Source organism: Octopus sinensis, linkage group LG15, assembly GCF_006345805.1.
Source record: "Octopus sinensis linkage group LG15, ASM634580v1, whole genome shotgun sequence".
In the NCBI taxonomy this organism is placed as follows: Eukaryota; Metazoa; Mollusca; class Cephalopoda; order Octopoda; family Octopodidae; genus Octopus; species Octopus sinensis.
The window spans coordinates 3578435-3602732 of record NC_043011.1 but is presented as its reverse complement, the minus strand read 5'-3'; the positions used below and the strand labels follow the sequence as shown (position 1 = coordinate 3602732).

Here is a 24298-nt window from a genome sequence, read left to right as displayed (position 1 = left end):
CTTAAGATGTGTGTATGCATGAAAGACTTGGTACAATCCTTTATTTTACTCACGTTTGCATTGACAATAGAGTTAAATGAAATTATTTGAAGAAAATTAAATTATTAGGGATGAACTTTATACTGGTTTCAATAACAGGACTTAATTAATACTGACAGAGAGATTAAATTTTAGGAACATGCTAGTTCTAGTTCAGAGGTCAAATTGCTCCAAAATAACAATAGGTGTTATTGGTAACTGAAAAACTATGTCCAAATATTTCCCTATTTGTATACATGGAAATATATATAGGCATGCATAAAAAATAAACAAATATAGGTATCTAACCATACATTTGAGGCTTTCTTCCAAGGAATCTAATGCGCTTGGCTTAGATTTTCCTTTGGGGCTGGCCAGGTTGGAGCAATCTGAAGATTAATCAGCCGAAATTGCGAGGATGATCTGGTTCTTGACTGAAGATTGAAGGTTTCGAATGTCCCGTCCGTGTTTTTTGTATTGTCTTCTAAATGTTTTGCGTTCTTGTCCCAGTTTGTATTTTTTTACACACACACACACACACACACACACATATATATATATATAAATATCTTGTTTTATTCTTTTACTTGTCTCATTTATTTGATTGCAGCCATGCTGAAGCACTGCCTTGAATAGTTATAGTTGAATAAATCATCACCAGGACTTATTCTTTGTAAGCCTAGTACTAATTATTTCCGTCTCTTTTGCTGAACTGCTAAGTTACAGAGATGAAACACACCAACATTGGTTGTCAAGCAATGGTGGTGGTGGGGGGGGGACAAACACAGATACAAAGACACACATACATAAATACACATGCACACACATGAGCAAAGTAACTAGTTGTAAAATCTCAATAAGAGAAGAGAGTGGTAACTATAGTAACAAGTAAAGTTACTTGCCACATCAATATAGCTGTTCAATGTTACTACAAGATTAACCCCAGGCAGATCTTCCACCAGCTAGTTGTAGGTGCAGCCTGCACTCTGTACATATATTTTACCAGAAGGTGAGCAAACCTCTACTATCTTCCAGCAGACAACAAATAATGTAAGTGACAAATGTTATTTTTTCTCTTACCAATCATACTTGGAGACACAATAATGATCCTGCTTAAAGCGACTGGGCTACAAAACTGTTACCCTGATGTGTGCCAGAAGAGTGTCTTTGTGATTGCGGAAAAAGACAAACAAAAAACAAGCTTGTTATACCTTAAGGCAGCGAGCTGGCAGAAACGTTAGCACGCCGGGCGAAATGTGTCACCGTATTTCGTCTGCCGTTACGTTCTGAGTTCAAATTCTGCCGAGGTCGACTTTGCCTTTCATCCTTTCGGGGGGGGGGGGGGTCGATAAATTAAGTACCAGTTATGCACTGGGGTCGATGTGAACGACTTAATCCATTTGTCTGTCCTTGTTTGTCCCCTCTGTGTTTAGCCCCTTGTGGGTAGTAAAGAAATATATACATTAATTGAAGGATTTGTAAGGTCTTTGTACATAGAAGTTAAAATCAGGCATAGGGGTGAACTGTTGAAGCTGAACTAAAATAAGATTAATGTGTGTGGAAAGTTAGGGAGTAGTGAGTAATTGTAGCTTCTACAGAGGAGAAAAGAGACAGAAAGTAAGTCATTAAAATATGGAAGAAGAGTTGAGACAATCACCACATTCTGGATGGGTGGGTGGGTTTACAAAAAGCCATGCAATAATAATACATTCTGACATGGAGCTTCCACTTCAAGAGATGTGAGATTGCTATAGAACTTATCTAGGCAACTTAGCTATATCTTCCCATAATATACCAGAGTGAAGGTAATGCTTATGTCAAGATTTGGCCAAAATTCTCATGAGCAAGAGACCACAGTTGAATGACAAGCAAACTATTCTTGTAGGCTCTAAGGAATCAGAGTTAGTGTTCATTTAATAACTGTCACTAAAAAAGCAAACTTTATAAACTTATAAAGGATTTGTTCACATTATGAAGAAAGTGCTTTCTTCATATCTCTAATAGACATATTAAAAGATAAGCTGCCAGGAAAATAGAGATAAATTAGCCCCGAGTACAAAAGCAGAACAATATAACTTCTTAATAGCAAAATATTTCCCTCCAGAAACACAATCAGAAGATCTCTAAAATGATTTAGGAATTGTCTTAAAGCTTGTGCTTGAAAACTTTGGTCTTTTAGAATTGTTGACAAAGAACAACATACTGAAAGGACCTCAGTTTCTTCCAAATACCTATTTCTTTACTACCCACAAGGGGCTAAACACAGAGAGGAAAAACAAGGACAGACAAACGGATTAAGTCGATTATATCGACCCCAGTACGTAATTGGTACGTATTTAATCGACCCTGAAAGAATGAAAGGTAAAGTCTACCTCGGCAGAATTTGAACTCAGAATGTAAAGACAGACAAAATACCACTAAGCATTTCACCCGGCGTGTTAACGTTTCTGCCAGCTCGTCGCCGTTTCTTCCAAATACCATTTTCTGAAATAGATCAAGCGTCCTAGTGAACTTTAAGTATGTCTGAGAAAATCAAAGAAACTGTGTAGAGATGATTGCCTCTGACTGATAAGAGTCAGGGCTGTTGCTAAAATGGTATAGAGGTAATTCATCAGTAAAAGTATTGGTTTACTGACCCTGGGGATGAAAGTGTATATACATTATATACAAAAAAAAAAGATATTTTACAAGAGTAGCCTCTTCCTTTTATTCACCAATTCAAACCTTCCAGACTAATGGAAGCACTCCGTCGGTTATGACGACGAGGGTTTCGGTTGATCCGAATCAACGGAACAGCCTGCTCGTGAAATTTACGTGTATGTGGCTGAGCACTCCACAGACATGTGTACCCTTAACGTAGTTCTCGGGGATATTCAGCATGACACAGAGAGAGACAAGGCCAGCCCTTTGAAATACAGGTGCAACAGAAACAGGAAGTAAGGGTGAGAGAAAGTTGTGGTGAAAGAGTACAGCAGGGATCACCACCATCCCCTGCTGGAGCCTCGTGGAGATTTAGGTGTTTTCGCTCAATAAACACTCACAACGCCTGGTCTGGGAATCGAAACCGCGATCCTATGACTGCGAGTCCGCTGCCCTAACCACTGGGCCATTGCGCCTCCACAAACCTTCCAGACAGGCCATATAACAACAGGATAATACTCCTGTTCATTCTGCTGAGTAAGAGAAATAATTTCTTCAAAATCATGAAATTGATAATTTCATTCACATGGACAGACTCCAGACATGAACCTACTAAATATTTATGATCGATCATTAAATCAGAGCTGAATTTCAAGAAATTTTTTAAACCAAGTTATCTTTAATTACAGCAATTCAGGAAGAATACGAGCAATTTGGAGTTCTTACAGTCAGAAAAGCTTGCTAATGGTATGTGAAGGATTTAAAGAATGTTCAAGATAATCATGCTAGAATTTATTACTATATTTTGTCTATGGATAGAGGAATTACATCGATTTTTAAAAAGCTTGAATACAACAAATTGTTTAATTTCAACAAAAATATTGTTTTAGAAAAACTAAAAAATAAAATAGATATCTTCTGTGTACTATAGACTTATGATTGATAATGTACATTGGAATGTATATATATACATATATACAGAGAGAGAGAGAGTGAGAGAGAGATCATAAGTCAGGAGATATAAGAGGTGAATATATTTATTTAACCTCTTGATATCCGTAGGATGCCAGCCTTTTCACAACCATAAGCATGTAATAATTTCAGTTACGATAGGATTTTATGAATCTATATATTGCACTATTTACACACACACACATGAAAGGAAGCTGAAAGTGTATGTGTGTATACACACACACACACTCACAAAGAATACAAAATACACTTAAATTTATATATATATATATTTTCTACTCTAGGCACAAGGCCCGAAATTTTTGGGAGAGGGGACCAGTCGATTAGATCGACCCCAGTATGCAATTGGTACTTAATTTATCGATCTGAAAGGATGAAAAGCAAAGTTGACCTTGGTGTATTCATTAGTAAGTCTGTGCGTTCATGGACAGATAATGTTTACTGACAAATTCTTGAAACTAGTGTATGTATGTATGTATATATATATATATATATATATATATAGTGGTCGTATACAGTCAACTCAATGTGACAGTCCCGTAAGGGAATTACACCACCGCTATATAGCCCTAGGAAACATCAACGTCTCCTGTCGGCTTTGACACATTTTCTGTGTCCTTATATTTACCTTATTTTTTGTGTCCTTATATTTGCCTTATATTTGTTCTTATATTCTGTCTTCTTATATTTCTAATTTCGGTGATCAGTAAATAAATTTTACTGATAATATGATATATTTACAGAGAGGTTGCAGTCATCTCAGCGAGCGAGGCAGGCTACCCTGAACTGACGATGAGCAATACACTCAGAAACATATGTCTTCAGGTGCCTTGTCCCGGCTTGCGGGGGTGATTGCCTCCCCTTTGCAAATATAAGGGCAGAGAAAATGTGTCAAAGCCGACAGGAGACATTGATGTTTCCTAGGGCTAAATGGTGGTGGTGTAATTCCCTTATGGGACTGTCACATTGAGTTGACAGTATATGACCACTATATCGCTCCACCACCGCTTATGTCTCTCTGAGACATTTAGAAATTCAATATTTCTAATATATATATATCGTTTGTATAAAACATAAATCCTGAGAAGAAGCACACTCTAAGATGTAGAGCAGATTATATATTAATGGGGAAGGCAGGTTTATGAGATTGCCATGGGTTTCCCATCCATAATGGGTTTAGCTTAATAGCATATCGTCAGACCCCAAAACCTGTGAGCCAGCAGGTTTTGGGGTCTAATGATATGTCATAAAGCTAAACTCTTTATGGATGGGAAAGTCACAGCAATCCCATAAATCGACCTTCCCCATTAATATATATATATCTATATACATATATATATATGCATATATACATACGTGTATGTACATACTTACATCGGTACATATATATATATAAAACTGTAGTTGTGTGAGTGTCTGTCCCCTTCGATTTAGATTCCTAACTACTCCCACATTTTGCGGTGCAGTTTAACTAAATTCGGGTATCTTATAGTCGTGATTCATATCGAGCCTGTCTGAATATTAGCGTGCGTCTACGATGAGTCTACGATTTTAAAAATAATTTAACATCATTTTTTATTCCATTTTAATGCATAATTTTTCGTGTGTCGATGGCGGCGGAGTTGGCGTCCATGGTCACACCTGCACCTGTTTGCTTCTTCCCCTTCTTCCCTCCCTCGTGAAGCTGTGGGGAAGGGAGTGTAAGGAAATCAACGTCGTAAAGCGTTGTCAAGGAGACCAGCGTTCTATTAGAACAACGACTTCATGGCTTGAAGACACCAAAACAGAAATGGCTAAGAAAGCCCGAATTGGCATCTATAAGGGAAGTAACTCTCTAAAATGCTTATATAGTTATTTCCCTTACAAACCCGAGCAACGCCGGGTGATACTGCTAGTATATATATATATATGTAAATGTGGGCACAGGACATCATGAAACATGTACAACAAAAAATGTGAAGTATGAGTACATGGAATATGAACTATTTTGAACAACAAAAGACACAAAGGGAAAACAAGACAAACAACATAAAGAACGACCCTTCATCAGTTGTTGGCTGTTTTTCTACTCTTGTATTTCGATATATATATATATATATATATATATATATACTGCCACTGGCATCATCATCTTCATCATAGTTATTTAAAGTCTACTTTTCGTGCTTGTGTGAGTTGGACAGTTCTACAGGATCCAATGAGCTGCAAGACTGCATAAATTGCCAATGTCTGTTTTGGCATGATTTCTATCACTGAATGCCCATCCTGATACTAACCACATTGTAGTGTGTAGTGAGTGCTTTATCTTCATGACACTAATATGAGTGAAGTTGCAGAGTAATTTGCATATAAAAAAAAAGCTCCCTTGACTGATTAGAGATGTAGTTGAGCAAGAAGTAATGTAGAGCAGCAGGTGTCTTTCGGAAGAGAAGATTCAGAGTGACCCTGCATTATATAAGGATGGCTAGGAGTAACTGGAAAGAGAAATAACGATGCAAGTGGAAAGGTACCTGAGTACACACTCAAGGTACAAAATGGTGAGCTTAAGAGAGAATACAGATAGAGGATTGTGTAGGATGGATGGTAAAGTTCATAAGAGTGTGAAAAAAGAGTGATAGGTGGTTAGAAATGGGGTAGAGGTGTGTGTAGTGGATGGTGAAGAAGAGTGTATGTATGGTTGGGGTAGATGAAAGAAGATGTTAGAGATTCAGGAAATGAGGAGGTGGTAGGTAGCAGTACAAAGTGGGTAGAAAGGAGCAGTATAAGAAAATTGTAGATAGATCAGAAAACAGGAAGAAGATATGCAGTGAGTGGGTGGTGATGTATAGTAACAGGGGTGAAGGTCGGAATTGTGTAGGGTTGGATATAGAGGGTGGCAGACAAAGGTGATGGTGGGCTATCAATCATCAAGAAGAGAAGGTATTGAGAATGAGAGCTGATGTGATAGGGTGTTATGAATGAGCAATGGGAAGTCATAAGATGTAGCTCAGGGGAAAGAGAGTGATAACTGGTGGCACAAAGTGGGTGATTAATAGAAAATATAGTGGGAAGGGATGATATGAAGAATGGAGGTGGCGAGCTGGCAGAAACGTTAGCACACCGGACGAAATGCTTAGCAGTATTTCGTCTGCTGTTACGTTCTGAGTTCGAATTCCGACGAGGTCGACTTTGCCTTTCATCCTTTCGGGGTCGATTAAATAAGTACCAGTTACGCACAGGGGTCGATGTAATCGACTTAGTCTCTTTGTCTGTCCTTGTTTGTCCCCTCTGAGTTTAGCCCCTTGTGGGTAGTAAAGAAATAGATATGAAGAATGAAGGGTTGATGTGAAAAGGAAATGGTTCCAAGGAAGAGGGATTACTGGTAGCACAGAAGTGGATGAAGTAAGTGTAGTTTTGCTTGCAAATAAATACAGGAGCTAAATAGTACTGTTATTAGAAGCATGATAGAGGGATGGATGTTAAGAAGATGAGAAGTGAAGAAGGCTTGAGAGGGACAGACTGGGTACAGGGTCAGGGCTCAGTATATATAAATATAAGCATAATGCATATGGGACCTCACTCTTGCTGTGATGCGTGGATCTTCTCAAGCACAGTGAATCATCAATGATCTCAGAACTTTATCATTTTCACAAGACTTCACATTCTGAGGTTAGTCTTCACTGCTTTGTCCTGCTTCTTCCTGAGTCTCCCTCTCCCACTGGTTTCATAAACATTTAGAAATCAGCATCTCTTTATGCAGCTTTTTCATTCATATAAATCACATGACCATACTAGCACAGTCTTCTCTTTTGCACACCACCTCCAGTTCCACTTATGCCTAGTTCTTCTCTTAACACATTCACACTTCGCTGTACATGCCTACTGATAATGCAAACAATACAAGCTAGCTTAGTTTCTTTCAAGTTTTCACATGTATTCTGTCTGTTGTTGGTACACAAGCATCACTGGATTAACCATTAAGTAAAACAAGCACGTGCTTAGGGCATCAAGGGAAGGAGGGGGCACCACAGTAATGGTAAATGGTTTATGGCACAGAATAAATCACTTTAAACTTGCTAAAATAATATTCGGGATACCTTTATCTCTACTAAAGATAGATGTAGATGTGTTACTTAAGATTAATTTTGAGGATCTGATCAAAGACTTTGCAATTCAAAAAAGTAAGAGAAAACTTTTCAAATATAAATTAAGTGGAAGTAGACAAAAATAAACATTATTTTCCCTCTTACTGTTTTGTTTCATCTCGAAAAATAAAATTTTATTTTATGGTTTGTTATTGTTTATATTTTGAATTACATAATCTTTTATGGGGGACACCAAAATCTTTTAAGGGCTTAGGGTTTCGATGGGTCCTAATCCAGCCCTGATCATACGATTTACCATTCCTTCTGCTTTTACCATCAAGAGTAATTGTTCTCTGAAATTTTTTCAGTTAGTTCTTATTTTAGCATCTATACCTTCAGATCATCCATCTCTTCTAATTCGATTACTAATGTAACAAAACATTTCTACAACCTGAAGTTATCTTCCTGAACATGCAAGAAAGTCTATTCCCTTTGTGTTTTTAGTATTTATCATTCCTGCATATCTGCCACATGCAAAGTCTACTTTCTCGGTTGTAATAATAATGTTCGTCCTTCGGGTTCGAAGATGACCATTGACATCATTTGGTGGAATTGCTGCTATGAGACCGGAGGTGGCTGGTGAGGCCAATCCGGGCAAGAAAGCCCCTCCCACAAGTGGGGCAGAAGTGGGTAGGGGCTGTGCTATTAGTGCAGGTGGCTCTGGCTTTCCGCATCTGCCGTTTCTGTTCTGCTGACTGAATCCGTCTCTCCTCGGCTGTCTTTGCTCCTGTGGTGATTGCGATGCGCCAGGATGAGCAGTCGGCAGTAAGTGTCTCCCAAGTCTCTGTGCCGATGGAGAAGTCTTTGAGAGAGACTTTGAGACTGTCCTTGAAGCGCTTCTTCTGCCCTCCGACTTTGCATTTGCCCTGGCTGAGTTCACCGTAGAAGAGCTGTTTTGGGATGCACGTGTCGGACATGCGGGAGACGTGGCCTGCCCATCTCAGCTGGGCCTTGCGCATGATCGTGATGGTGCTAGGGAGATCTGCCTGCTTCAGAACTTCCGTGTCTGGGACTTTGTCCTGCCAGCAGATGTGAAGGAGGTTCTGAAGACACCTGAGGTGGAAGTGGTTTATCTTTCTCGGTTAATCTTCCTATGATTCCACTGCACATCTTGTGTGGACATCGTTTGCACCAAGTAACTAGTATCCATCTACACACCTCTTCTTCTTATTGAGTAGATCCATTTTACTGAAAGGAGTAGTGTCTTGTCTGTTTTTCTGCTTACTCTCCTCTTTTTCAGTCAGGAGGAATATGATGACTGGGAGAGGATTGAGAACTGAGTCTTTGTAAACTCCTAGATTTAGTCTAAATTCATTGCTGTACTCTTTGCTAACTCTCACTTTAATGACAACAACTCTTTGTATAGCTTGTAAAACTTTCACAGACCATTCATCTATTCTTAGCTTCTGCTTTGACCTCCAGGCCAAAGAGTGAAGGAATCTTTTGAAGGTTTTCTCTAAGTCGTGGAATACCAATTACAGTTGCTTACCCTCTCTCTCTCTCTCTCGGTTTCTCTCTCTCTCTCTCGGTCTCTCTATCTCTCTCTTTTCCTTTCTCTCTCTCTCTCTCTCTCTCTCTCTCTCTTGCACACACACATGGTTTATTGAAGTAGTGAGTTCAACAAAATGTATTATTTTGCTCTTATTGTTTTAATGAGACATTTTTACCCTCAGCATAATTAAAGATTTGAAATGAATGCTTTCCATGAATGAGATGTCTTACATACTACTTTCCACCATAATAATCATTGTTTCCAACATTCGCTTGGATACAAACATTTGGAGAAAGAACAATTGACCAAATTACTTCTAATATTTGACTGGTACTGTCTGAGAGAACCTGAAAGAATGGAAAGTAAAGTAGTATTTGAACTAAGAATGTAAAAGGACAAAAATAAACCCTCCTCTGGCCATTTGTTGTCCTGTGTCACAGCAGGAAGTGATTAGTCACAAAAATGATACAGTTTAGCATATTGTGGATGAAAGCAAAAAGCTGTCCCAAAATGAACACAAAGACGATGTGATAATGTAGCAAGAATATTTTATGGGGCGGTGTGTGGCAAGCATGGACTGGACAGAATAAAGATGTTGTGTGGCCAATTGAGAATGACAAGGTAGAGATACTAAGGGATATAATGATTCAATAGGGTCATGAAATTGAACATCAGAAGCCAGATATATAGTGGCTTTGAATAAAGATTCAAAAAACCTGTTTAATAATAGATATTGCAAGCGTTGGTGATGACAAAGTATTAGAAAGAGAAAAGATGAAACTGGTCATATATAATTTGAAGTGGGATATAAAAGAAGATTTTAAGAAGGTGAGCATTGAGTCTGTTGCTGATGAGGCCTTGGGAATTATAAGTACCAAGTTCACAAAAACGATAGAAATAAATGTGAAAATAGAGCATCTACAGAAAAATAGCTTTGCTTAGAACTTCAAGAATCTTCAGCAAAGTTCTCAAAATCTGAATGCAGTGTTACTTTAGTCCACTGATTGTGAACAGCTGACATTTGTTACCTCTCTATATCTCCCAGGAAAGGTGCTATGCTAAACAAGAACAATGGTAATTATAAATCTTTCTAATATAGGCACAAAACCTGAAATCTGGGAGAAGGGGCTAGTGGATACGATTTACTTGACTGGTATTTCATTTAATTAATCCTGAAAGGTCGAAAGGTAAAGTTTGACAGTGATGGGATCTGAACTCAGAATGTAATGAAATATTGCAAAGTATTTTGTCTGACATACTAATAATTCCGATAATTAATAATAATAATGTCTAAGGTAGCAAACTGGCAGAATTGTTAGCATGCCAGGCAAAATGCCTAGTGGTGATTCATCTGTCTTTACATTCTGGGTTCAAATGCCACTTGGGTTGACTTTGCCTCTCATCCTTTTGGTGTTGATAAAATAAGTACCAGTTAAACACTGGGGTCAATGTAATCCACTTACACCTCCCACAGACTTGATGGCTTTGTGCCAAAATTTGAAATCGGTAATAATAATAATGTCTATAATATAGGTACAGGACCAGAAATTGGAGGGGAAGTGTAATCCAGTTAAACTGGCTTAAATATTTGACTGGCATTTTATTTTACTGTTCGTGGAAGAATGGAAAGCAAAATTGACTGTTGTGGGATTTGAACTTAAAATGTAAAGAGCAGGAAATTTCAAATTTGAGATTGTTAAAGTTTACTTATTGTACTCTCTCTTTTACTCTTTTACTAGTTTCAGTCATTTGACTGTGGCCATGCTGGAGCACCGCCTTTAATCGAGCAACTCGACCCCAGGACTTATTCTTTTGTAAGCCCAGTACTTATTCTATCGGTCTCTTTTGCCGAACCGCTAAGTAACGGGGGACATAAACACACCAGCATCGGTTGTCAAGCAATGCTAGGGGGACAAACACAGACACACAAACACACACACGCATATATATATATACATATATACGACGGGCTTCTTTCAGTTTCCGTCTACCAAATCCACTCACAAGGCTTTGGTCGGCCAGAGGCTATAGCAGAAGACACTTGCCCAAGGTGCCACGCAGTGGGACTGAACCCGGAACCATGTGGTTGGTAAACAAGCTACTTACCACACAGCCACTCCTACGCCTCTAGTAGTATAGATTTTAATTAAAAGATTCTAAACTAATCTTATACAAGTAACATGTCTCCATCAATAATAGCTATATTCACTCTAAGAACTTTGCTCTTCTGCAAAAAAATTTTTCTCTTTCTCTTTCTCTCTGTCACATATTTTTAAAATTTTCAAAAAAAAAAAAAAAAAAACACAAAAAAAAAAAAAACGAAAGGCAATATTGTTCTTTGATATTCATCAGAGAACAATCAACAAATTCACTTGAAATCTGTGAATGAAAGTAGTAAAGAAATTATCTGCCAAATTGGAAAAATTTAGCAGTGAGAAGAAAATTATAAGAAAATTCAAATCAATTAAATAATTATGTGTGGTGGAATTTGATGCCAGAGGAGAATGAGAATATTAATAAAGGGAATTAATCGGTCTGACCTTTAAAATCTAAGAATAATTAAACATACTGATGGTGTTATTATATGCAGTATAAAAAAAAAAGTAAATGTTCAATATCTAGCTGAATAAAAACTGTTATTATTACTTGTAGTCTTATTCCTGCAGTTGTGTTGTTACCACAAAATCAATACCAGTCCAGTGCATCTTGGGATAGAGTAATTTCATTCTTTCATAGTAATTGTCTCCAATGTGTTACATGTTATTAGTGCTATATATTTTGTTTGTAAGGATAAGATTATTGTCATTATTTTTACGACAGCCCACTCTACCCCACCTTTAGAAGTTGGCCTTATGTGTGTATCTTAGAGAATGATAGCTTGACAGAATTAGTAAAGCATCAAAGAAAATGCCTTGTGCTGTTCACTTGTATCCCACTGAGGTTGACATCATTTGTTTTGGGGTGATAAGGTACCAGCTAAGTAATGTGTTTTTTTTTCTTCTTCTTCTCTTCTTCTTCTTCTTATTATTATTATTATTATTATTGTGCAGGTGGCACGTAAAAAGCACCATCCGATCGTGGCTGTTTGCCAGCCTCGTCTGGCACCTGTGCCGGTGGCACATAAAAACACCCATTACACTCACGGAGTGGTTGGCGTTAGGAAGGGCATCCAGCTGTAGAAACACTGCCAGATCAGACTGCCTTTTGGCTTCCCAGACCCCAGTTGAACCGTCCAACCCATGCCAGCATGGAAAGCGGATGTTAAACGATGATGAGGATGATGATGATGTTGTTGTTATTATTATTATTATTATTTTTATTATTATTATTGTTGTTATTATTATTATTGAGTGAGAGAGCAGCACATGTGTCACAACCATATGTGCATGACATGATCATCTCATATCAAGATAAATGGAATGACCTTGCAGGCGGAGCCCAGTTAGAATTTTCTTTTGGATGAGTAGCCCATCCCACTCAAAAGGTCCCTGAATAAGAGTTGTTTAAGAAGGTTGAAAGAAACTCCCATGTTTCTAGAGGTGAATTATCCAAACCCCAAATAATCCCTCTCAACACATGGCTATGATGCTCCCCCACTACTTCTGCTTGTGATCAGAGATGCACATATCGTCAGCCACTAAGGGACATGGTCAACTGGTTAAGGTCAAACAACTGACAAGCAAATCTGTGGTATTGAGCAGAATATTTGCTGTAGCCCATTTTTTACTCTAAAACAAAGCAATTCAACATGCTGTAGATCATAAGAATTCTATCTATGAAGTTTGATATGAGATACTAGGTTGCTGTGATTTTTGAGCATTGAAAATATGATCAAGACACATTTGTTCTGCTAATCATGTATTGTGCAACACCTGTTGAGTGAAACTTGAATTGAGTGGGTGGCAGAAGATACCTGTAACAGAGTGTCTAAAGACAAAGGACAAATTGTTGAGGGCTTATCAATAACTACTTGTTCTCGTGGGAATGACAGCAGATTTGACAGGTGAATAGTGGTGCTTTCCCAGCTAACCAACCCCCCTATCAGAAAAAATAAATATTTGTCAAATCATTTGTGTTGATATAAATACATTATAGCCTATTTTATATTCATATTTGTTTAATGAAATTTACTTGTAATGTTTGTGTTGTCTTCATTGCACTTGCAGTTAAAACAAGAAATCATTGCGGCTGCTGCTGCTAGTGCTACTACTACTACTACTACTACTGGTTTGTTTGCCTTTAGCAAAAGATATTTATTTAAAATTTTCATTCAGTAGAATGATTAGTATGAAGTAGGATTGATTATCTCTTCAATATCTAAAGAAGCTCTTAGCATTGGTCTGATTACTCCTATCCAGGACACAAAGATTTCCAAACATGGTACTGACGGTAGGGTCGGTGGTGTTTTTTGGTGTAGTGTTGCTGCTGCTGCTGCTGAGAATGATGATGATGACAAAAGGAAAGATGATGATGATGATGGCAGTTGTGAGGATAGCATTGATGAAGACAAAGATGACGACAATAACTATGATGATACAATTGAAACGAATACTTGAAGTTCACAAAACACAATGAAGAAGGACTGCGAAAATTATTATTCTCTTTTTATTTTGATGGAAACTCAATCAGAAACTCTACCCCCGGCCATATCTTATAAATTAACCAACTATAAGAACTCTGGTTAAAACAATGATATTCCTGGTAACAATCTACATTTGAATCGGTATAAAAAAATTATTGACATATATTTTGGGAAATAGGAAACAACCACAAGCTGCCTGAAATACACAACTGTATGCTTATAGGTCCCATCTAACGGTTGCATATTAGTGTATATGTTAACACAGCAAACTGGCAGAACCGTCAACAGGTAAAATGCTTAGCAGTTCTTCATCCGTCTTTACATTCTGAGTTCAAATTCTGCCAAGGTCAACTTTGCCTTTCCTCCTTTTGGGGCTGGTAAAATAAGCACCAGTTGAGAACTAGGGTTGGTGCAATGGACTTACCTCCTCCCCCAAATTGCTGGCCTTGTGCTAAAATTTGAAACCAATATTAGTGCATACGAGGTGGGATCAGAAAGTTCCTGGACAAGTTCTGGAGCATGCCAACAGATGGCAGCACAGATATGTGCACAGTGAGAGCTAACAGTGACTTTCATGAGGCAAAGTGCTGACTGACACCACTGTATTTACTTCACGAGTTGTGAAATTTGCGTTTTGTGCTCACTTGTATGCTGTAGTCTGCGATTTTGTCATGGACAGGAAGCTGGAACAAAGAGCGAACATGAAGTTTTACCTTAAACTTTGGAAGTCTGCTACAGAGACATTGAGCATGTTTTGGCAAGCTTATGACAACAAGGCAATGGATCGTACAGAATGTTTTGAGTGGCATGGGCACAAGGTGAATATCCGACATATCTTTGCCAAGTTTGCCCCCTACCTGCTTACCACTGAGCAGAAAGAACATCGCATTGAAGTCTGTCAAGATTTCCATCAGTGTGCCGCTGATGACCCACCCTTCATGTCAAGGATCATCACTGGTGATGAGAGTTGGGTCCACGGGTACGACCCTGAGGTGAAGCAGCAGTTGTCATCTCCCCAACCAAAGAAGGCACAACAGAACCGCAGCTCATTCATCGTTTTTTTCGGCATCTGTGGTATTATGCATCGAGAATTCGTCCTTCAAGGCCAGACCATCAATTGAAAGTTCTACTGCAGCATTTTGAAGGAGGACATTTGGCAGAAGTGACTGGATCTGTGGAGGGTGAAGAATTGGATCCTTCATAATGACAATGCACCCTGTCACCAAGTTCTCCTCTCTTGTGAGTTTCTCTCCAAAAACAACATGATATCACTTCCACACCCACTCTATTCCCCAGATTTATACCCCATGGACTTCCACCTCTTCCCCAAGATGAAAATGCAGTTCAAAGGTCACTGTAAATACCCCATGACTATTACTGACAATTACTTCTCTGACTTAGTAATTTTTCCTCTCTTCTGTGAGCCCTCATGATAATTTTGTCGTTTCCTATTAGAAAGATGAAACTTAGGGTAAACCCTGGTGAACATTTCAATTCAGAATTAAAAGAAATTTAACTAAATACTGCAAGGTATCTTGTCTGACACACCTGCAATTCTATCATCATTTAAACTAATAATTTCTTACATCAGTACAAAGTTGGGAATTTGGTGAAGAGAACAGTCACTGATACTAACCCTAGATCTTCACTTCTACTTTATATCATTGACCCTAGAAGGACATAAAGTAAAGCTGACCTATGCACTCAGGGTTATAAGAATTGTAACCTAAATATTGCAAGGAATATTATCTGATGCTCTTACGATTCCGACAATCTATCAACAAAATATTTGTCTTACTAAAATATTTTATGTAAATATATGTTTCTTTATTACCCACAAGGGGCTAAACATAGAGGAGACAAACAAGGAAAGACAAACGAATTAAGTCGATTACATCGACCCCAGTGCGTAACTGGTACTTAATTTATCGACCCTGAAAGGATGAAAGGCAAAGTCGACCTCGGCAGAATTTGAACTCAGAATGTAATGGCAGATGAAATACGGCTACGCATTTCACCCTGCATGCTAACGGTTCTGCCAGGGTGACGCCTTTATCTAAATATAATCTGTATCATGTAAGCTTGTATATCCTGAAAGTGAATCTTGCAGTGGTAAGAATTAAGAAAGAAAGTGAAATGTAATTTACTCACCTGAATGTTTCAAAGGATTCAGCAAGACATGAAATATAAAAGAAAAAAACAATATTTAATCAAAGATGTAAAAGTATTGGTTTTTATCTAGTTGATAAATAACATATTAATACTATCGGCTGAGTGGGGTTAAATTATTTTGTTGGGCAAAAAATATGTCAAATGCAACTTTTTGATTCCACATCCCATTCATTAAGGTGTGCCTCAGTGTTCAGTTATGCTTTCAAGTTTCTGACTTCTCTACTTAATGCTGTTTCAAGGGAAATATTCCTTGATGAAGTTCTTGAAAGAGCTTTGTAAATATTCTCTAATGAGGAAATCAGAACCTGGCCTCCTTAACAGAACCAAAAGCACATTCAAAACACTATGAAGAGAATATACAACTTCTCCAAATCATGGTAAACATTACAAATGTTTTTCCTTACATTCTTGCTGATCTCTGATGCATGCATGCATGCATGTATTCATGAATGAATGTATGTATGTATGTATGTATGTATGTATGTATGTATGTATGTATGTATGTATGTATGTATGTATGCATGTATATATGTATGTATGTATGTATGTATGTATTTATGTATGTATGTATGCATGTAGGTATGTGTATGTATGTATGTATTTATGTATGTATATATGCATGCATGTACGTATGTATGTATGTATGCATGAATGTATGTATGTATGTATGTATGTATGTATGTATGTATGTATGTATGTATGTATGTATGTATGTATGTATGTATGCATGTATGTATGTACGAGGGACGTTCAATAAGTAATGCCCCTGACCCACTTGCAGTTGTTTGATCCAGCTGAAATTTTGCATGTGCAATTACTTATATCTCTACAGATTAAGTGATAAATTACAGCCCTGAACTAATTGTGGTTTCTGATTTACAGGTGTTTGAACTGAGTTAAGTGTGAAATGGAGCCTGTTGAGTGTCGAACAGTGATCCGGTTTTTGTATTTGAAAGGACGCACACCACGGGAGACTTTTTATGAAATGAAAGTAACTTATGGTGATGATGCCCCATCATACGACCTTGTAAAACGCTGGCATCGTGAATTCAAACATGGTCGGAACTCTGTGGAAACAGCTCCCAGATCTGGTCGCCCCCCTTCTGCCATTGATGAGGTATCCGTCTGTCAAGTTGAGGCTGCCATTTTGGAAGATCGATGCATAACTATTCGCCAAATAGCCCATGAGGTCAAGATTAGTACCAGGTCTGTGGAAACTATCATTCATGACCATTTGCATATGCAAAAGGTGTCTGCCAGATGGATTCCCATGTTGCTCACACCTTTCCAGAAGCAAGAACGCGTCGAGTGCTCGAGGATGAATTTGGAGATGTGCCAAGAAAATGAGTCAAATTTTTTCAAAAGTCTGATTACACAGAATGAAACCTGGGTCCATCACTATGATCCAGAGACCAAAGCCCAGTCAATGCAGTGGAAGCACTGTGACTCACCGCCTCCAAAGAAGGCAAGGGTGCAACCCTCCGCTGGCAAGGTCATGCTCACAGTCTTCTGGGACCAGGACGGAGTAGTGATGACAGATTTCCTGGCAAAAGGTACCATAATTACAGGAGCCTATTATGCTTCACTTTTGAGGAAATTAAGAGTAGCTATCAAAATCAAGAGGCGGGGCAAGATCAGCAAAGGCATCTTCCTCCTGCAGGACAACGTTCCGGTCCACAACTCACGTGTCACCAGATCAGAAGCACAGGCGTGCGGCTATGAACTCCTCCCCCATCCCCCCTACTCTCCTGACCTTGCACCCTCTGATTCTCACCTCTTCCCAGCCATGAAGTTGTTTTTGAAAGGAAAGCGTTTCCCAGATGATGCAGCCTTGATTTCTGAAGTCCCGTCGTGGTTGGAGGACCAAGCTGGGGTCTTCTACAAAAACGGTCTCCAGAGCTGCATCAAACGATGGGAGAAATGCGTAACTCTGGGTGGTTCCTATGTAGAAAAAGACTAATAACTGTGCCAAGTTTTGTTGCTCTACTTCTATGGGAAGTGGGTCAGGGGCATTACTTATTGAACGCCCCTCGTATGTGTGTGTATGTGTGTGTGCGTGCGTGCGTGCATGCGTGCGTGCGTGCGTGTGAGTGTGTGTGTGTATGAGTAAAGATGAAATTATTTTGTTGAGAGTTTGTTAGACTCTGCTGAGTTGCAATATGAAAACTTTTAGACATCAATAGTAATAAAAGTCAGGAATAGCGAAGTAGTTATTTAATCTGTCTCTGTAAACAGCACACTTATCAACAAAGGCCATACGTTTGTTACCTGCCTTTCTCCTAATTCTGTTCTGTATTCACAACAAAATATCTGAATTCATTCTGTGCACAAGTACATCTGCCTCAATGGCTTCGCACATACATTCATTGAGTGCAAAATATTTTCCACTCAATTTCTCTCAACCATAAATTAATTTGCTCCTTAGCTATCTCCTATTTTGAATAAACTCTTCAGCGATTCTCTCTCAAGTATGTGCCCTAATTGATTGCAGTTCACAACTGTAAATCCGTTTCCTGAAAAGGGTAACCTATTTGACCTTGCTAAGTACTGATCTATCACTCCGGCTTCCAATAACTCAAAAGTGATAGAGACAGTCATAAACAATTATTACTCGAGTTTCTTCTCCTTTAGTGACTACCACAAAGCTGGATCTATTGAAGACTCGCTATCTGAATTACGGCCCTGGATGCAGAAGACATGTGAAGGCTAGAGTGGAACGAGGCTACTATGCTCTGTGGATGTGTAAAGTAAGTGTACATATGTAACAGAGTGTTAGTATAATGAGAGAGAAGTTAAATATAGAGGAATAAGATGCAGTGTGCAAGAGGAAAGACTGCACTGGTTTGGTCATGTGATGTGGATGGATTCCTTGATGAAGTGTCATGGAACCCATAGAAGAGGAAGACCCAGGAAGACATGGGGATGGGTACTGAAGGATAAACTTAGGACACTGAACCTTTCAGGTAAGATGAAAAAGAGTTGATATACTTGGCATCTCGCTGTATGCATGAAGACCTGTCCTCTACAGCAGAAGTGTTAAGGCCACTCCCCATTGCTGAAGAGGATTGGCCTGCAAGAGTTCTGTGCCTGTGCTACATTAAAAGCACCCAGCACACACTGTAGCGTGGTTGGCATTAGGAAGGGCATCCAGCTACAGAGACCAAACCAAAATTAAAAGAAATTTGACTAAATACTTCAAGGTATCTTGTCAGGCACTCCTGTAATTCTATCCTCATTTAAACTAATAATATCTATTCTGTTGCACTCATTTGGATCAGGTCTCTGATTGCTGTTAGCTACTTCCTACTGCAGTAATTATCAATGGTGTGTTTTCCCTTGTTTTCCACACCATTCTCAAAAGCCTTACATTAAGTTACCATTTCAGTACAGTTACTGTGTTTTGTGCTTCATAAGATACAAAAACTTGCTTGATTGGGGTGACAAAAAGATTAAAAAAATGTTTCTTTCTTTCATTATAGCTAAATAATCTTTATCTTTAGTCCTTTCCTTGTTTCGGCCATTAGACTGTGGCCATGCTGGGGCACTGCCTTGAAGCATTTTTATGTGAATGAATGGACTCCAGTACTTTTATCATTTTTTTTTAAAGCTTGGTACTGATCCTAACTGTCTCTTTTGCTGAACCACTAAGTTATGGGGATGTAAACACAGCAATGCCAATTGTCAAGCAGTGGTAGGGGACAACCACAGATGCAAAGACACACATATGTAGATATACATATATACAATGGGATTCTTTCAGTTTTCATCTGCCAAATCCACTCACAAAGCTGTGGTCAGCCTGAGGCTATAGAAGAAGACATATGTATAAGATGCCACAGTGGGATTGAACCTGGACTCATGTGGTTGAGAATAAAGCATCTTACCACACAGCTGAATCAGCAACAAAAAGCTGATTAAGCTGCTCTACTAAAATATAATTTTTCTAATGACAGCATTTCTAGAAAGAGATTTAAATAAGAGCAAATAAAAATAAAAAGAAATAAATAAAAAACTGAAGTAGTTATGAAGTTATGAAATTTGATAATTAAGAATTTGAGCTTGTTGTTAAATAAGAATCACAACAGAAATCTGGTATTATTGGATCACATTTAACAGTTTTGTTCAATTAACAAATAAAAATGATCATTTGTAAATAAATTATATTATCATATTTTCTCTCTTGTATAAAGCTGAGTAAACCAATAATTTCAGAAATTAATTTCATATCTGAAAATGTATTCATAAAATCGAAACAAACTAAGTTTATTTTAAACAAATATGTCTATGTGTGTTATGTGTGTGTGTGTGTGTATGAACATGTGTGTGTACATACATACATACATACACATATATATATATATGTACATATGTATATATATATATATATATATATTATATATATATATATATATATATATATATATATTATATATATATATAGATATATATATACATATGTACATGTATACATATATAGAATGTGCAGTGAATAATCTGTCATCTAAATTACACAAAAATGAAAATAATACTGACATTTCATTTTAACAGATATATTTGCCAAAATTATGTAAAAATATCTTGGAATACTAAAGAGTAAATTTGTTCAATAAAATCGCCATTGGCTTCAACTACAGTCACCAGACGACTTCAGAATCTTCTGCAACTCTTCTGGACAGACTTTTTGTTTAAATTAGTGAATGCTGCCATAATCTTTGCCTTTAGTTAATCTTTTATATTACAAGGAGTTTTGTTGGTTTCTTGCTCAACTGCACCCTACACATAATAATCAAGAGGGTTGCAGTCTGGGGAGTTAGGTGGTGAGATGTTAGGTGTGATTTTGCAGAAAATGTCTGACAGCCATGACTGGGTTCTCCTGCTTGTGTGGCATGATGCAGAGTCCTGTTACCAGACGTAGGGTCTTCCAGAAGCTACCCTCTTCACCTAGGGCAGCACTGCCTCCACCAGGCACTTGATGCAGGCCTTCATGTTGAGTCTGAGGCCATGTGGGAAGATGAATGGAGGCATAACTTCATCATCAATAGTGATCACTCCAAATGCCATGATGCTGACTGGATGTTTGATTTTTATCACTCTCGGTACATGTCCTCAGATTGCACTGTCCTCACATTGACACTGAAAACACTCTGACATGTTCGTATTGGAGCTTCCAGTGCAAGTGCCAAGCAGTACAGCAAGTTGTTTCCAAATTTCTGGCAGAATGAATTGTGTCATGGCCCTGTTTTTCTCACAGATGGTGCCCAACTGACCCTACTATACTATGTAGTCAGCAAAATCAAAAACAAACAATGCACATGTATAAAATAAAAAATATAAAGGGCAGCAATTTATCCATTGCACCCCTTATATTTATTTATTTATCTATCTATCTATCTATCTATCTATCTATCTATCTATCTATCTATCTATCTATCTATCTATCTATCTATCTATCTAACTATCTATCTACCTACCTACCTACCTACCTACCTACCCATCCATCCATCTGTCCATCTCTATCTATCTATCTATCTATCTATCTATCTATCTATCTATCTATCTATCTATCTATCTGTCTGTCTGTCTGTCTGTCTGTCTGTCTGTCTGTCTGTCTGTCTGCCTGTCTGTCTGTCTGTCTGTCTGTCTGTCTGTCTATCTATCTACATATATATATATAGTGAGTTATGAGAAATACAATATCACATAGATGAGTCACATTTGGTAACCTATAGTATTGCTCATTGGCTACAAGTTCCAGACAGTCCAATTGCTGATTTGATGCCTTTTTGATGTCAATAAAGGTGCAAGCTGGTAGAATCATTAACATGCCAAGTAGAATGCTTTGCAACATTTCATCCCATCTTTATATTTTGGGTTCAATTCCATTGAGGTTGCCTTTGCCTTTAATCCTATCGGGGTTGATAAAATAAATACTCATGCTGGTGGCACGTAAAGCACCCACTACACTCTCAGAATGGTTGGCGCTAGGAAGGTCATTCAGCCATAGAAACTCTGCCAGATCAGACTGGGGAGCCTGGTGCAGCCATCTGTTTCACCAGACTTCAGTCAAATCGTCCAACCCATGCTAGCATGGAAAGCGGGCGTTAAACGATGCTGCTGCTGCTGATGATATATATATATACACATATATAAAATTCAACTTATGTTGAAAGTCAACAAATAAAGTTTGCTTTGGAAGCTTTGAGATGTATAGAAAAATACAGATAAAGAAATAATTTTATTCATAAACGTAGTTTATCCCGTTCATGCTATATTATTAGCATTAGCCTGTGTTTGACAATAAAATTATTTCCTCATCTGTATCATAAATAAATATATATATATATATATATATATATATATATATATATGTATATGTATAAGGGTGAAAAGGAACACACGAGTTGATATATATGAAAAAACAAGTCAAAATAGAAAATGCTAAAATAATTTTATAAAGAACATTTCAGGTTCTTTATAAAATTATTTTAGCATTTTCTATTTTGACTTGTTTTTTCATATATATATATATATATATATATACATGCACGAAGGCAGTACATGAGCACCTACAGTGCTAAGAATAGAAGTACCAAGTTGACCAGTATTGCTTGCAGAGGTAAGACTGTTTTAATGTTCACTGGAATTTTTTCCTACCATGCTTGTAGTAAATTTGTGATTATTCTGTGGTACTGAAGTATTTTTGACTTCTATTTCTAACGATGTAGGTGCTCATGTTGTGCCTTTGTCTGTGTGTGTGTGTATATATATATATATATATATATATATATATATATAAGTACATATCTTATATTGTATGTATATATTTTATTATTATTATTATTATTGCTATTATTAATGACAGACACACATACTTGCGTACAAGCATTACACGCAGATCCACTATGGGTGTAAGTTTATTCACATGCAGACACATAGATCCACACCAACTATTTCAGTATTTGAGATGGTTTTGTAAACACATGGAATACACATATATATGAGAGATAGTAAAAAAATACATACATACATACATACATACATACATAATACATATATAATACATACATACATACAGACATACACACATACATACAAACATACATACATACATACATACATACATATATAATCAGACATACATACACACATACATACATACATACATTATTATTATTGTTATATATATATATTATATATATATATATATATATATATAATATATATATATATATGTATGTATGTCTACACACATGCATATATATATATATATATATGCAGATATTGGGTCATCCCATAAATAATGCGTTTTTATGTTTGTATGTTTGTACACCCTCTCATGTGTGTGTGCATGTGTGTACATGTATGCATATGTGTGTGTGTATATATGTGTGTATGTATATGTGAGTGTATTTATGTATGTATGCTTATGTATACAATAAAAACAGTAATAGTGTGTATGTATAACAGGCCAGTTATTGTTGCATGGGTCAGTGAACAAAAATCATGTACTACTGTAGAGATTAGTCTGCCTGGCAGACAAAAATATCGTCAGTTAAGGTAAAGAAGGACATCTACGAAGAACTCATGAGAAATCTACTGATCATATATCTTGGCTATAGATTTTCATTTCCCCTTATTGTTATAGGTCTGCTGGGCTACATAACGGATCAGCATAAAAAAATAACAAAAAAAAAACGCAACAAAAATATGGAAATACTGGGATAAGCACTCAAGACAAAAACTGAGCAGACTGATTCGTACAATCTAATTAACTATTTACAATCTAATTAACGAAGATCAGTATTTGAGATGGTTATGTAAACACATGGTATACACATATATATGAGAGATAGTCAGAAAATGTATGCACCCTTGGTTTTTCAATGTAGGCGCAGGAGTGGCTGTGTGGTAAGTAGTTTGTTTACCAACACATGGTTCCGGGTTCAGTCCAACTGCGTGGCATCTTGGGCAAGTGTCTTCTACTATAGCCTCGGGCCAACCAAAGCTTTGTGAGTGGATTTGGTAGACGGAAACTGAAAGAAGCCTGTCGTATATATGTATATATATATATATGCGTGTGTGTGTTTGTGTGTCTGTGTTTGTCCCCCTAGCATTGCTTGACAACCGATGCTGGTGTGTTTACGTCCCCATCACTTAGCGGTTCGGCAAAAGAGACCGACAGAATAAGTACTGGGCTTACAAAAGAATAAGTGCCTGGGTCGAGTTGCTCGATTAAAGGCGGTGCTCCAGCATGGCCGCAGTCAAATGACTGAAACAAGTAAAAGAGTAAAAGAGTAG

At 37.6% G+C, this 24298-nt stretch overlaps 1 protein-coding gene across 1 annotated transcript; it reads left to right on the top strand.

The window, feature by feature from the left end:
- The first annotated feature begins 14529 nt into the window (after window positions 1–14529).
- LOC115219930 lies at window positions 14530–14949 on the top strand. The gene has a single exon (XM_029790235.1). It carries the CDS (start codon window positions 14530–14532, stop codon window positions 14947–14949), a length of 420 nt encoding a protein of 139 aa, XP_029646095.1.
- Window positions 14950–24298: the final 9349 nt, after the last annotated feature.

What these genes read in the sequence shown, in the direction of transcription:
- LOC115219930 (XM_029790235.1), top strand. Translation starts at nt 14,530, where the DNA reads ATGAAGTTTTACCTTAAACTTTGGAAGTCTGCTACAGAGACATTGAGC.